General features: G+C 39.0%; 1 protein-coding gene across 4 annotated transcripts in view; it reads right to left on the minus strand.

The window, feature by feature from the left end:
- CACNA2D3 (calcium voltage-gated channel auxiliary subunit alpha2delta 3) overlaps nucleotides 1–16978 on the minus strand; it is an 869947-nt gene that overhangs the window by 176320 nt on the left and 676649 nt on the right. For all 4 annotated transcript variants that reach the window (XM_074957772.1, XM_074957774.1, XM_074957773.1 and 1 more), the window contains 2 exons: nucleotides 3052–3123; nucleotides 2123–2203 (listed from right to left, as the gene is read on the minus strand). In XM_074957772.1, the coding sequence (XP_074813873.1) occupies nucleotides 2123–2203; nucleotides 3052–3123 (153 nt within the window). The remainder of the gene's footprint in view (nucleotides 1–2122; nucleotides 2204–3051; nucleotides 3124–16978) is intronic.

A 16978-nucleotide genomic window follows, 5' to 3' on the forward strand; every position in this document is an offset into this window, starting at 1 on the left:
ATGGTCTTTCGCATTCAGCCATATAGCTAAAACTCTCATCCAGGCTGTCATCATCTTGTGTCTCAATTACTGCAACATCCTTCTCCTGAGCCTTGGCAAATATAATCTTGCCCCACTCATATCAATTCAGAATGCTGCTGCAAAGATAATTTTCCTAGCTCATTATTTTGACCCTGTGAGTGATCTCTCTCTTTGTATTCTTCAACTAGCTTCTCCTTCCCTATTGCATCAGACATAAGCTACTTGTCTTCTTTTTAAAGGTCCTTCAGGACCTATCCACACCCAACCCATCAGCTCTCATTCACTATTGAGATGTCATCTCCTGCTTCTGATCAGTTCTGATCATGTCGTCAGCCTCCATTGCCCATTTTTGTTCCTTTTAAACAAGCACTTTTGTGCTCCTCCCCCCCCACTGCTCCTCATGCTTGGGACAAGCTCCCCATAAACTTCTGCAAAGCTACCTTGTTACCCTCCTTCAAAACTCTCCTTCAAACTCTTTTTTCTTGTGATGTCTACAAAAAACTTGACAACAGTTAGGTTGTTGTAATGCGGAGAGACCACCACCTATCATACTGACCAATATTGTCTCCAGGTATGTTTACACTTAAAACACTACAGTGGCACAGCTACACCAATGCAGCTGTGTTACTGTAGCACTTTAGTGTAGACACTACCTACGCTGGTAGGAGGGCTTCTCCCATCAGCGTAGGTAATCCACCTCCCCGAGAGGCAGTAGCTAGAATTTCTTACACTGACCTAGCACTGTCTACACTGGGGGTTAGATCGGTAAAGTTACGTCTCTCAAGTATAGACCAGGCCTCATTATTTCTTGAGCTCCCACATACTGTCTGCTGTATCACTAGCAAATCATTCATGATAATTCAGTTATTGCTATTGTATTCAGTTATAATGAAATTAACAGTAGAACTTGGAAGCTGAGGTTTGCTGGTTTTGTGACTTCCTAGAATGGTCTCCTAATCTCAATAATGCCCGCTTCTCCACTAGAAAACTAAATGATTTAGGTGATCAAGTAACTAAGACCCAGATAGTATGATTGAGAATCAGATAAGAAAGTAGGTGCTGAATAAACTCAGTACAATTTAATTGTTACCTGCTATTCAAATAGTGGGCCTATCTCAAATAGAGATGTATGGCATCACAGTATTTGCCTATTTGTGTTGCAAAGAAACTTCCATTAGTGATTATGTTGAAACCATCATATTAATGTTCACTTGTTACCGAAACAGGATTATAATCTAGCACTTCAGAGATGGAGGACTAGTGAAATAATAATACACTGGATCAAACATAAATGAAAAGTAGTACCATCTTTACATTCATCACTAACCTATTTTTACCAAGCTACAAATGATTCATGATTGCCAAGTTTATTTTGCTTGATCTATTTTATTTATAGCTCTTTTTAAGAGTTTTATAAGTGTCATCTATAAATTTGGAAAACTAAATATAAGGGAATATTTAATGTATCCTGAACAGCACAAAAGACGACAGTAAACTGGGTTGGACAGAGTGAAACAAGTCTATGAAAGATGGCATTTGCTTTAATTCAAGGACATAGGAGCTTTCAGGTCAAGAAGTTCTAGGCAGGCAGGAATTCTGAAAGGAAAGTTAAGGATGGACTGAGTACATCTTTGTCTGGCTTGCACACAAGGATATTCAGGCCACCAAAATCATTTTCTGGTTAGTATATGTATGTGATATTCTGTAGCATGGAATTCTCACAATTATTTTATTAAAGTTCACTTATTTATGAACATTAATTGATGGAGGGGACTATAAAAGTGTACAAAATTTAGAATGCTGTGCCCCCACACTGACTAATAGAAATTTGACTTGATCGGTGGGGCTGTGCAATCTAGTCATTAGTGCAAGAGAATGAGGACTTCTATGGAAACACCAGTCAGTCAGTGACGTTACTAAGGATTAACACAAGCAGAAGTGTGTACAGCATTTGTCCCTTGGGGTTCCATTTCTGATTCTGTCACTAATTTGGATATATAAATTGGGTGCTATATATCTTGCAATAAATAAATCTAAAATATTATTGTTAATTCAGCCCTATACTCTAAATATTTTGAATACATAATCATATGTAAATTACCTTATATTTTGGAATGGCCTTTAGAAGTTCTTTAACTGGAACATCTGTACCAACTACTCCCAGAAGAATCCCTTTGGATCTCTGTTTGAAAAGAAAATGCAGACCATTCAGAAGAATAAACAATCATTGTTGAAACAACGCATGCCATCAATAATTATGTTCACATTGTAAAAATTGTACTGAGGAGTACAGATCGTAACCTAATCTGCCAACTACTTAAAAAGATAAGGGGAGGTTGCAGCTAATGTGGCTGGCCACACACAACACACACTCCATCAGCAGTTGGCCTCCTTTCCTTGGCCTGAAAATGAAATCAAAGAAGTATGCAAACTTTCAGCAGATAAGGAAGGTCTCCCTCAATTAAACTCTTCTACTTGTGAAGCAGTTTTAAGATAAAATGTTACAGATAAAACATGTGACTTTTCTTCTTTTCCAATTTGCACTGCCATCTGATACCCAAGAGAGAAAAATTAAACATTATGGGAGAAGTATATGTAATTCTCTTTAATAATATAGCAGGATGTTAAAACAACAGGTCTGTAAAATACAGCTATCCAAACCACCTATATGAATATTGCTAATGTGCTGGACCTATCTGAGATAAGAAGTTAGTCTGGAGGAGAAAATATATATAGATTATTTGCTGTAACAAAACTAATGTAGAAGTAAGAAGACACATGGGTCTAATACCACTGCATCAAGTTCAACATCTAGGTATTTTCTCTTATACATAACACCATTAACTATTTTGAGAACTATAGTTTCTACACTATAATTATTTGTGCATAAATATATTTATCACGTTTAATTTTATTCTAACAATAGATGCAAATGGCAAAACAAATAATAATAAAAAAGTTCTGCAAGTTATTAAATTTCATTGCAGACACCAAAGTATCACATTGTAGAAACACAGTTTGAGTACTTACAGTCTCATTTTGCTTACTAAATACTGGCATGGCAACAGTGGTCATCAAAACCAATCCCTGATCATCAGCAAGCTATATTTGAAAAGAAAAAGGTATTACCTCTAAGCTACTTCAGCCCATTATGAAATCATAATTATAGAGGCATCTAACTAAGTTTTCTTCTTTTTAAATGAGATCATGCATTTCATCTAAATGGCTTTTGCAACTTTAAAATTTCAATCCAGCCCAGCCCCACCCCATTTCCTCCCTCCCCCCCCCCCCAGCCCACACCACATCAACTTTGCTCGTCACGGGGTTACCTGGCCAGAGTATCTTTGCTGGTGTCTCTGAAGAGAGATACCAGGGGGCTGAAATGAGGGCTGTGGGAGCAGTCTGTGCACCAGCTAAGCAGGTGGAGCTCTGTTCTACCTCTTTCCCATTGGCAGCTCTGCCACGATTGACTCAGGGTGAGATCAAGGGTTCAGACAATTTGTCTCAGGTTCAGACTCAGAATTCTCATCAGCTAGGACAGAGGCAGTGGAATGACAGCCAGTCAGCATTCCAGGAGCACCTTTGGTGCCTTAGTACTCAACCGGTTTAAGTTTGTTGGACCAGTTGGTGGCATCAAGCACTGGCTGGTTCTGTATCTCAGGTTTTAACATGTTTCTTCAATTAGGGAGAGACCAGGCCTCCTGAACTTTGGCCCATTCAGAAGAAACATGTGGAACAATTTATCATCATTGACCAAAGGAGAGTGGGATTGCTTAGGAAACTGTGTCTTTGCACCTACTTGCTATTTTTTTCTTTTCACAGATGGCAGATTTCCCATATGCATCTTTGTTACAAGACAAATGATGGAGGGACGTATTTGGCTGGGATTCCACAGGGTGGACTGGCACCGCTCTGTCACCCTGCAGATCTTGAGGGACTTGAACATCATCATATGAAGGGAAGTGCAAGTTACTAATTAAAGCAGCATTTTCCCTGCAGGTTTTTTTTGGTGGGGTGGGGAAAGGGGTGAGAATGCATTTAAATTAGGTGAGGTTATCCCAGCTGTCAGGGGCACCAAGCATCCAAGTACAATAAGGACTGATGGTTTGACAGTGGGGCTCAGGTAGATTGAGTTGTGCATATATTTTTCCAAAAGGAGGGAGCAGGGGAGCTGATCATCCTGAGAAAACACCTGTGGCAGCTGCATGGCCAGTTGCAGTTGTGTGGACTATATACAAAACCTCCATCCAATCCCCATGTTGCTGTTACTGCATTGGGACACATCCTCTTGAACTAAATTTCAGTTCAGGGACATATTTTGGAGAAACTTGGCACCTTTTAGTTTCTATACCCAGCCTGTTTTGAGCACAATCCTTTTCCTATAGGAGCAGCCATGGCTATTGCCTGTTCAGATTTTCAGAATATAGACGTCACAGTCATTGGTGGCCAGGTCATTTTAAGAGATACATTAGGAACTAATAAATTTGACTGTTGAGATCTCTGACATTTTATTTCTTTTAATTCCCAGTTTGTTGTATGGCTTTCATTCTCCCAAGCTGCCAGCCACTCAATGGGAATGCAAATGGGTTTCAGGATTGAGAAGGTTCACACCAGACAGGAGACACACAGGAACATGGAGATGGGATCACCTCATGCTTTGTTTTTTTAGAGACGCTTACTAGCACCTAATGTGATCCTTGTCCTATACGTCAGGAATGATTTAAGTAGAGAAGGAGGAACCCGGGGTCTGGGCTGGTAGCTAGAGTCAAGTGTGATTATACCAGTGTAAGAACTTATTCTCCTTAGCCAGAGTAGTATGGTCTAGCATGCTGAAATGAAGGGTATGGAGGAGAGCCTCCTTGGTGTCACATTAGACAAGGCCAGAACAAATGTAAATAGAGACATGAAAAAGCATTCCGCTAGTTATGGGATGACATCTTGGAGGTTTTAGATGATTGCCCAGGGTTACTCAGCTCTGACAATGTGTATTTGTCAGGCATCCATTAGGATATGTTTACTGTGGACATCCAATTCAGGCTTAAGGGATAGCTGAGAACAATTTGTTTGCTGGGAAGCCAACTATGCAACTGATATCTATCTGGTGGTGTTTTGCCATCTTTAAAATGGGGTAGGAGAGAAATCAGACCAGAGTTTGGCTGAAAGCTTTGGGGAAAGGGGTCCTTAACACCAAGCATATACTAAGGGTGCATAGGGACAATCAATGTCCTGTATTAGTGATATCCATTGGTAGAGACTGCTGCGGGTTGCCCAGTGGTTGTTGTAACCTTCTTTATGAGGTTAGAAGCGTGTGCTTATGGTCCAGGCTTACTGCTTTGCTCTGGATGGGTGGATGGTTTCAAATGGACTGCTGGCCACTTCCATGATCTTTGGGTCAGGAAATGATTGGCTCAAAGATGGCTGACATTTTGGGAGATCGACTGCAATCACTCCTTCCTATAAAGGCTACATGTTTCACCCTTCATTATTTATTTTATATTAAATATTATTTCTGCATTAAAGTTGAATATTTGTGTCAGAAAATTCATTAGGTTGTGAGGAGTTTTTCTTGGGTGATTCCCTGGGCAATGATGTTTTTGGTGGAAATACTTTGAAATAGTAGAATGGTAGTCACTGGGTGTTTCCATCAGCACACATTGTGACACAATTAACACTGGAACAGGTAAGTAAATTACAAAGGAAGCCATGATCTAGGAATTTTGCATGGATGTTAAGTCTTTTAATCCCTTTTCATAATAAAATTAATAGTAGTGTATCATGTTTGCTGAAAAACATTAATTGTCCGAACAAACTTGGTAAGAAGTAAAAATGATGTATTCTTTTATCAATAATTAAACTAAACTTCATCCTACATTTATCATAACTGGAACCAACATATATCACTGATACCTACAGAACAGGCTAGGGTTCTTTATCTTGTACTATAAGAAGTAGCAAATAGTTAATTAGAAATTCATATTTAAAATATCGTCCTTTGTCACAAATATAAGAATTTAGATATCAACAACTCTTAAACCAAAATGTAATTACATCCTCACTGAAATGATGCTATTTATTTAAAAACTCAAAGATGACAGTATGATTACTAATAGCTACTCAGATGGTCAAATTTTCAAAATCCATTTTCCAACCATATAGACCAAACTGAGAACTTCCAACTCCATCAACACGTCCCATGCTCAGAAACAAGCTATGTATGTAGGCATGTTAATAAACACATAAATAAAGCATTTAGACTTCCATTACAAAACTACACATCTGTACTTTCTTTTAGATTTCTGAAGAAATTTCAATTCCTAAGATGTGTCATGTGTGAAACAAATTGAAATGGGCAAATGTCTTTTTTTTTTTTTTTACCATAAAACATGATAAAATATGTTTTTATGCAGACTTTTAATGGCAGCTTAGTCACAAATATAAAGGAGGAAAAAATATTTCAGTTATTATAGACAATTATGTTGAATGGCATTCATCTATGATCTACTAATGTAATTTTCAGTTAGCTACAACGGAGCATCCTTGGACATGATTGAAATACAAGTATGCAGTGTTACTGTAACCATGTCAGTCCTAGGATATAAGCGAAACAAGATGGGTTGGATGACCTGAAGAAGAGCTCTGTGTAGCTTGAAAGCTTGTCTCTCTCACCAACAGAAGTTGATCCAATGAAAGATATACCTCACCCACCTTGTCTCTCTGACATCCAAATGGCATGATTTTAACCAGCTGCTATATATATGGTCTGACCTCAGTTTAACTGTCAATTTTGCCTACCCATTTTCTATTGCCACCGAGGTGAATCAGATGGTGGAGGTGGCGCTCCCGTCCCACCCCTGAGAGGGATGGCCCGGGCCCTGACACGTGTAGCTGGCATGAGTCACCTAGCATTGCTGCTCACCCCCCTGAACATTCCTCCATGCTCCCTTAGGGGGATGCGCCCCACAGTTTGAAAACCTCTGTGCTATGCTTATTCTTGACCTGGGGCGCTATGTAAATTAACAGACATAGGCTCAGAATGAAATTAACGTTCTTTCTCTTATTATTTGATAGCATATGAATTACTACATTTCGATTTCCTTCAACTAAGTATACTACAAATAAAAAAAATATATAAGAAAACAAAAATAGTTGACAATGAGTAAAACACAAATTCCACTGGCAAGCTCAAACACTTGAGGATACGAAGACATATGTGAGCTGAAAGAAAGGTATGTGCTTTGACGTGTTTTCAAAACCATTTTAGAGTACAGTATTTAAGCTATAAAATTAAGTGACAAAACAAGCATTACTCAAATGCTTTTGAACAGCTAGAAGGTTAGGCAAATCAGCGGGGTGTAAGATGCTGAGAGCCCCACAACTGGTTAGTAAAATGAGGAGAAATAGGGTCAAGAACTCAAATTTCAGAGTCATTCATGTAATCAGTAAAGCTGGTTGAATGTAAAAAAATTGTCAGATTTTGCAGCTGTTCCCAAAGGGTAGCTGGAACTTTCAAAGGGGCCTCCGGACATTTGGTACTCAAATCCCATTGACCTTAACTGGGGATTGGACGCCTAACTACCATAAGTCCTTTTGGAAATTCCAGCATACTTTTTTGTTTTAATAAATAGTGGCAAAATTTAGTTGACACACTATCCATTGAATAATATTTGATCAGCTCTAGGAGATAGTGAGGGCAGCTATGCAGCAGTTAAAATAGAACTGTGTTCTAGGTAGAGTTGATAAGCTTTTCATAATTTTCTTCCATTTACAAAGAATGTATTCACTGGCTCCAGAAATGGATGTGAGCTCCACCTCTGTTTCTAACCTACTTGATTCTGGAGAGAAGAAAATAGACGGAAACTGATGTATACAAAAGCTGTAAATTCAAGAGTTATTTTTAAGGCACCGTCAGTGACTTTAGTTAATACTGGACTCAATTCATTATTAGCCAAGTGGACAATAATTACTGGATCATTTTGATTTAGGAGATCCCTAAGTGAACATTGCTTTCCTGAAGTGACAGGTCAAATGGAAGGATACTAATAACAATTTATAGAAAAATAATTAAAGGAACACATTCTCTGCTCTGGCCCTCCTTGAGGCATCATAGGGATCAAATGATTTCCTTGAAAGAGGGCAAGAAATATTTACATGCATCTGATCCCTGTATCCTGCCATGTGTAGCTTGTTGACAGACTCTTGCACCCATTTGGAGTATGACTTCAGCAGAGCTCCACACAGGTGCCATAGGCCATCTGCATCTTACATGGTCCAGAATCAGTCTCTGCTTATACAAAATATGGCTCTAAAAAGGAGTTCTGCACTTTAAAACTCCTCTTTCCCTGCAGGATATATCCTCACCTGCAGCCTGAAGTCCACAGAATAACAAGGAGTTCCTGAATAAAAAAAACCTCCTTTCCTGAAGGACATGAGAAATTTTAAAGGGAAAGAACAACAAAAGGATGCAGAGAGAAAGGTTTCTAGTAAAGTACCAAGAAGTAAGATAACATTTTTAAAAAGTCTATGAATATTTAGGATCCTATGCTTTATGCCAGTGGTTCCCAAACTTGCTCCTCCGCTTGTGCAGGGAAAGCCCCTGGTAGCCTGGGCCGGTTTGTTTAACTGCCACGTCCGCAGGTTCGGCCCATCGCGGCTCCCAGTGGCCGCGGTTCGCTGCTCCAGGCCAATGGGAGCTGCTGGAAGCGGCGTGGGCCGTGGGAAGTGGCAGGTAAACAAACCGGCCTGGCCCGCCAGGGGCTTTCCCTGCACAAGCAGCGGAACAAGTTTGGGAACCACTGCTTTATGCGAAAAAACAATACCCTCACTGCTGAAATAACCAGTAGTTTCTCCACTAGTATTATAAAATATGTTTAAAAACCAGCAAACTTCAACATTTTATTTGTAAACACACAGAGCTGACTCCATAGGGCAGCCCAATACGTTGGCATCAGTCAAATGCAAATGTTTGAAAGAAAACACTGGTTTTTATTATGCTAAGAGTTGCATTAAGAAGTTTTATTTGAGAAGCTGCTTTATCTGCCAGAACATGGGACAATTTTGTTCAGTAACCATAGAATGTAATAAGAAGAAAAATGTTGGACAGTATTTCCTGGAATGACCCAAAGTTTGAGGTCTCCTTTTGATCCACTACCATGACCGTCAGGCAGTACTTAAAGAAATCAAATAGCTCTGTGGCATATTTATTTTGATTATGTATCGCAACATCTGTACCCTAGTTGGTGTCTCCGGTAATAATTTAGAAAACTCCCTTCGATTTATGCATGCCCAGTTACTTAACAGAGAAATTAACGGACAGGAAGATGAAGACATTCCAAATATCCCATAGGATTTTATTTTAAAGGAAGAGAGATGAGTGTGAACAGACTCAGCCCCATCCCCTGTTCTCAGAGCTCAGCTCCTGAGATAGTCTCCAAATCAAAACCTTTCCGGAGGGTTCAATTTTATAGGTAAATGAAAAATAAACATTCAGCCTATGCTTCCTCCCTGTGCCTAGCTATTCTGAAGACCTCAAGGACCTTCTCTGTCCTACTAGACAGGGTAAAAAGCACATACCCTGTCAGAGTTGGCCTGACTGCTGCATCACATGAAGACATGAGTCAAGGGATATGTCTGAGTCCCCACAGACAAACTGACCTGAAAGGGTTTGGCCCTCAGTAGCTGCGGTTTGGTTTTGACTAAGCTCTCCCATATTAATATGGAGCAATCCCCTAGGCTGGATACCATCTTCCCTTCTCGCAGCATGGTCACAGTATACCTGCTGGGTGTCCGGGAGCTCCTAACCTCTGGCACACTACATGTCTCTCACTAGTTGGAATGTATGCAGGAGCAAGGTTTTTTTCCTGCATCCCAGTTTTCTATGTGAACAGCATAATAAGAAGACTTGCCCTATATTGTGAGTGAGCATCTTTTTTGACCCCTGTGGTAGGGCTGGAGTCTGAGTTTGCTGTTGCTGCAGCTGCTGTTCTGCCAGCTATTCCGGGACTTCTTCAGTTTTCCTGTTTTGCTATTACATGTGAATGGGCTGAGTTCCTACTTCAACCTCAACAGAGCACACAGGCCCAGGGTTAGTAACAAAATCTTTCCTTGGGTTTGGCTTTATTAGTAACTCAAAAGCAACAACAAATCTCAGTTTCAGTTTCTTCCTCAAACCTGGTTTCCATCCAGGATCTCCCTTTACTCCATTATTTCTCTCCTGCCAGCAGGCCATTCCCATCTCACTTAAATCACAGGGAAAATGAACAAGTCACACCTGCCACAATGAGTCAGCCAAATTTCTGCATCTTTAAGGAGTGTTCTAACATTTTCGAAAAGAGCAGGTCAAGAGAAGAATCTCACCACTCTGTTACACTGGCCAATTAGCTTAGAAATTGTGAGGCATTCTGGTGTGTGGTCATTTGATAATACTTGAGAAGGTAAAAGGATCACCCTTCATTTAAATCCTGTGTAGGAAGAGTTGGTTGGGATTTTGATTCAGTAAGACATTAAATAAAGGGGAAATGTGCATATATCTACACAATGATGGTTCACATATCATGGAAATAGTTGATTGGGAGAACAGATCTAGATTCTGCTTTAAGTCGTGATGAGCAAACCTAAAAGACTGGGAGGACCTCTTCTGGCCAAACATTTAGATGCTTATCTTAAACTCCCTCATGTCTGGCACTGGAAATTTCACAAGACATTCAATATTTCTTGGTTTTGGCTGGATCGGGTATATTGTACCATATTTCTAGCTTAACTCATAGTGTTTCAGTTTCTGACTGAAACTAAGAATTACAGGGGTAAAGTAAGAAAATATATACTTCAGGATTTGTGTTCAGTTCGTTTAAAGTTCTGGGTGAAGTTTAGTATTGGTTGTTATTTATTTTACACTGGTTTGCTATACCTAATCCTAAAGCACATAAACAAAGATGTGGTGGTTTTACAATAGACCAACTATCTCAGGCATATTTTAGTCCCATAATTGCTAGGCTAGTTTGGATGATGGTTGGAAAGCAGAATAATTTAAGAAGGCCACTGCAGAAAAAATGTATCTTTGTTTTTTATGTGGATCTGGGGGGGGGAGGGGGTTAAAGTTATTTTATCACTTCTACATAAAAATAATCTCCTTGAAGCTTATGGATAAAGCAGAACCAGTGATAGTTGGCTTCTCCTAGAAGGCTATTCTAATCCAGATATTTATGGTGGCATTGGGGGGGGAGCTATACAGGGGCCTTGAAGCTGTGGCCCTAATTAAGTAGTGTATCATAATATACTTAGCAAATAATAATGAACCATAGCTATGCAGAACAAAGGCCCCCCGAAGTTATAGCACAGTTGATGATGGAACCCTTTACTGGTGTGGATGGACCCCAAAATGTCACAGCTTCCCTAGCCCCATTTCCATCAGGAGTCTCCAATACAGTAGCAGGAGTTTAGGAATGATCTCTGCACCTTAAGCAGTGCATTCTCCTTATGTATGTATAGCCAAGGAGGGATGCACTGTCTTGACCGAAATTCTGACCTAAAACTACCCGTTTGTAATTGTTGCTGATACCATATTATTCTCATTAATGTGTTATGTGTAACAGTTATAATAAATCTGCATGCTAGAAATGGAGGGGTGGGTTCCTGTCTTTTGGGATGTGAGAACAATTAACTTAAGGACAATAACAAAGTCCAGATTTTTTTCATATGTTCCTTTGTTTTTCAAAAGGAATACACAGTACTGTTTCATTTTAACTGCTATTCTGAAGGGGTATTTTTATATTTCACAAGACATGTACATTTCCTAATTATTATTAATGATTAAAAGAATATGAAGTAAACAATATACAAATAATTTAAATGAAAAGAAACTCTGAAGCGGTAATCCTGTTTTTTTTTTAATAAAGTATAATTAGACCTCAGAAGCGGGGGAGGGAAAAATCAGATCTTAAAGCTGTATTGCTCTTTGTTTAGTATTTTTCAGAATTTATAGCTTGTTTTTTGAGGAAACCATAAGTTACAACAGTATTTTCAGAATATTTTCCACCCACTTTTCCAAAGAGTTTTGATTTCTGAGGGACTTTTTACTTGCACTCATGTACATGAGTTATTAGACTTGTAACAACAAAATATCTGTTCTCTGTTAAAATGACTTACAGAATACATCCATAAAGCCCAAAGCAAAAGATAATATAAGCAGAAGTTAACTGATTCTATGCTGCTCCTATCCAGCTTTCATTTCCCACTTTATAGAACTTTTTATAACAGGGCAAAAAGGACTATTTCTTGCAACAATTACTATCATTAAAGAGATGCTTATGATCATTATCAGGTAACTTGCCTCTTGTTATTATACAAGACTACTCCTAGGAGCACAGGGTTTAATGGGTTTGAGAGGAATACCTGCTTACAACTGAAGTGCACTCTTATTGTACAAGAAGTCTATTGTAGTATTTTTGTACCAGTTGGCATAGCCTTCTAATGGAGAGCCTTACTTTGAAGATGAACAATATGCATGCATTGATATGTATCCCATACAAAGAAAAACTTGGTTAAATTAACAGTTGTGCGGATGGCTGCTCAAGTGTATTCCTTTTTCACACAACAACTAAAAATTCAGGAAATCAAGATTCATCTTCACACCAACATGGACCCACATGTATTACCACCGAAACACACTCATGTGCTCTACAATAACATTCTTTTCAATCCCAACATATAAGAAACCACATCTCCATTCAATTCCTCACCATCACAATGAAACACACAACTTGAACTCTCACTTCAACAAGGTTAAATGAAATTATCTACAAGCAGGTGTGTACCAAAAGTCTATAGTATCTTATTTCTAGAGGGGAAAGTATGAAATTGGAGTTAAGGGTGTGAAACTGGGTATGAATGTGATACATATCAAAAGTAAAACAGGAATGAAAGGCTGGGGATAGCATAGTGGGACAGGGACTATGGGGGAAGCAGGCTTCTGCAGGGGACATGGGCTATATGGGGGCATGGGAGTGAGTGGGGAAGTGTGGGGAGCAGCATATGGGAATTTGACCTGTATATGTAGGAAGATGGGGAGCTTGACTTAGGGGATCCTAGAGAGGAAGAAAGAGAAGCTCTACTCTGAGCAGCCATGTGAGGGAAGCATGGGAACATGACTGGGGTATCATGGAAGTGTGTTGGAAGGCCTTGAGTGAGGTGGAACTGGGGTGGCATAGGAGCTCAGTAAACTCTCTTACCAGAATCCATGCTGGAAGGGTTCCCCAAAATGCTACTGTCTCAGTTCCCAGGCATACCTGGCTGCAACCCCATAGGAGACACTTAAAGTCTGAGGCCTTGGTGCAGAGGCGCTCACCTTCCCTCCACCCCTAGCCCCGGAACTGCCCTACTTTGACCTAAACCTTCCCCCCAGTCTGCAGCCCCATATCTCCCCAACTTCCATATCCTCTTATGGCTCGGCCTTCCTCCTTGATTATCTTGCTTGTACATGCTGCGCAGAGACAGTGGTAGAGGCTGGGAGCATCAGAGAACAGAAGCAGCTAGTGAAACATGACAGTGCCATTGGCTTTTTCGTTGTATTATATAGACTATTATGGAAAACGGTAATAGCTCTTTTGTGTTTACATTTAAATTGTGACCTGGGATGTTAGGGAAATCTCTGTGTGTGAAGTCTGGAGAGATCATAGTTCTTTAGTGACAGGAGCTAAGGAGAGAATGTCAAAAATAGCTAATTTTTAAATATTTACTCAGTCAAAGTTACTAAATCACTGACCACAAAAATATTATTGAAAATTAATCACCCCCTGAAGAATGTGTGGTAAAGTTGAAGACTAAATTCAACAATTTATTCTTGTTTTAAGTACAAATCTCAATGTAGACTTACTACAGACCCACTATAGTGCCTCCTATATATATATCTGAGATTATAAAGGTGAAAACAATTAGTCCCCATGCAGAATTAGAAAAAGGCAAAAATCAAATTAACAATAAACCAGGGTCAAATGTAAATATTTACTGAAGGATTCTCTTGTACTTAATTTGATTCAATTTAACTTTTATCATTTTAATAAAAATGCTAAAATTGCTAGTCATTCATTTCAGTGAAAATAGCAGCGTTGCAAATTTTCAATTTTCTATTCCCAGTGACAGCTTCAACACTTCAAAGTATAAAAAAGTAAATGAGGCGAGGAATGATAAATGATGCTCCAAAATTGCTGAAACATGATAGCACCAAGATAAAAGAAGGCAAAACTCTACTTACACAAGTTAAAGGATAACACAAAAAGAAAAAAGAAAGCTGTCAGGAACTTTGGGAAACAAACATCATCAGACATTTAAAAAAAAAACATTTGAAGGAGACACAATTCCTTTTATGTGACAATAGATTAAAAAACCCTAGATGATTTTTTAAAAACTTTTACGTGTTCTTATAACTATCTACCTCCATTTTTGTGTCTAATTTATACACTTCTGCCTCTTCATACAAGTTAAGTAGAACAAAATATCACAGCAGGAGTAGGACAATAGATCTTGAACCCTACTGTGTTTGTTCAAGAAAGAAAGCTATTTCTAACAGGAAACAAAACACCCTGTTGGGCTATTAAAGAGGAATAGCTTTTTGCTATTCTGTGAAGCCCGAGTGAATCAAGTGCTGTTCAAAACTGGTTGGAGGCTGTGGTTCACTTTAACTATGGATTTGAGAAAAATGCCATTTCCCCTCCATACAAACATTTGGCCCAAGAATTTTTTCAAATCCATAACTGAAAACATTTGAAACTTGGCAAAATGATTAAGTTACAGATTTATTTTAAATTATTGTTATTTGCACAACTCTTTGTAGTGTTCTCTGATGGATCATTCTAGCCACACCTCTTTCTCCGTTTTCGTTGGCCAGTATTAAAAACAGAACCTTTACTACCTACAGCAGTTAAGTTTCTTACTGTATTTGTGGTATTTTCCATTCTCATTTTAGGGAAAACCACAAAAATCTTTGTAAAGACAAATACCACGGTACAGTAAATAGCTGATTTAAACTGCACCCATTTCATGTCACCTCCAGTCCAGTTTTGAATTCACAATAATTAGTTCCACAGTGCATAGCACAGTAATTTACACACTAGGTTTTGATTTGTATTTCATTCCCACAGACAAAATAAAATATAACAAGCTTCAAAGTGGGTAGTTAACGGCTACAGAGCAATGACTAAACACTCACTGTCTCCAAATTTGTTACACGCAAAAAAAACCAAAAAGCCCAAAAGATTTTATAAACTGACTTACAATGGGTATTAAATGCTAAAGGTAAACTTGGATGGTACATTTTTATTTTAGATCATCAAAAGATTAATGTGAGCATGTTTAGAGAGAGGCGACTGTTTGAAATGTTTATAGAGAAAACATTCACAGAGTATACACAGATTCCAACAAAAACAATGTACAAGTTCCGTCATCATATGGGAGAACATTTGCACTAGGGACTAAGTCATTCATAAAGAAGTGCATCAGTCCTGTACTGCTCCCCTTCACCCTGCAAACAGCAAGGGCTTCCCTGATATGGAACGTGCTCACCATGACTTGATTTGCTAAAAAAATTTCTGGAGATTAAACATTTCTTGTGTTGCATGTCATGGGAAAAAAGCACCCAAATTAGTTACCCACATAGCCTTATTTACATCTGAAATCATGACTTACTTTAGCCAACAAGCAACTTTGCATTGCTTGATACAGAGCTGCAGCAAGCTGCTGGTCAGAGTCATAAAAACCAATCTTGCAGCTTTAGACTGACCATAAATCCAGATGCACCCCTCCACTGACCCATTAGGCTTCCATTTGCATCATGGTAAATTAGAATGAGGGTACCAGAGGAATTCTGATATGATCCCAGGCATCTGCTGAGGTTCAGCCAGTGGAAGAACCGGCAGGAGATAGGCTTGGGAGGAGCAGCATGAACAATACGTTTTGAATCAAAAAGGTAACCTTTATGTACAGAGTGCTGCAAAGTGCAAGAGGGAGCAGCAAAAGGTGCCAGAGAGTAGCTGAGAGATTGGAATCAGGTGATTCTGGGAACTGGGGAAAGAAGCATGATAGTGGGGGCAAGACTGGTATGATATTACTACACAAATCAGTAATATAAAGCCCCATTGTGAGCATATTAAGGAACTGGCAAGGACTGTCACAAGTTATACAGCTAGTACGGAATGAGGAACAAGTATATCTCACAGTAAAGCCTATAATCTTTCTAAAGTAAACCAAGCTATATTTTAAAAATACCATATTTTTACCTGGTAGGTGAAATATCAAAAGCCCTCATGGATTATTTGTAACTGTCCTCTTCCCCCTCCCCCTTCCCCTGAAAGTAGGGCACAGTCTAGCAAAAAATGCAGATGGCTTCAATTCTGCAATAATCTGTTTTGGGGTAACACAGTGAAAAATGGCTTTTGAGGTCTTGTATGTAAGCTAGGTGTAGTTTTTGCTGACCTGGAACAATAGTAATTTGTGGTGGAACATTATTTGATATTTCAACATTGTAGCACATAAGGACACATGACCCGAAATCACGACACAATCTGCCAAACATTTTTAAAAGTTCGAAGGGGATATGTACTTATGAACCAGCCTCTTGTAACCTCTCTTTCTTCTGTGTTCAGATTGTTAGAGAAACATTTCACAGACACTCTTAGACAAATGGGTGAAAACAAAAAAGGCTGTACTGTAGCTGAAGTTAGGCAGTCTGATTCCTACCACTTATCCAGGAAGCTAAAAACAAAGTATTCTTTAAACCATCAATTTTCAAAAATTACGTATTTCCTGTTTTTCACCATGTGTCACACTGGGTGCCCACTGTGTATTCTGCCATCACTGTCAGAGAATAAAAACAGACTGCGGATGTAACCCAGTGTCACATGACAGCATGTTACCTGGGGGGCTGGAAATGTGATTTTTTGATATCCCTGAACAAAGATATGTCAACTTT

The sequence above is a fragment of the Natator depressus genome, chromosome 7 (genome assembly GCF_965152275.1).
Source record: "Natator depressus isolate rNatDep1 chromosome 7, rNatDep2.hap1, whole genome shotgun sequence".
Classification (NCBI taxonomy): Eukaryota; Metazoa; Chordata; order Testudines; family Cheloniidae; genus Natator; species Natator depressus.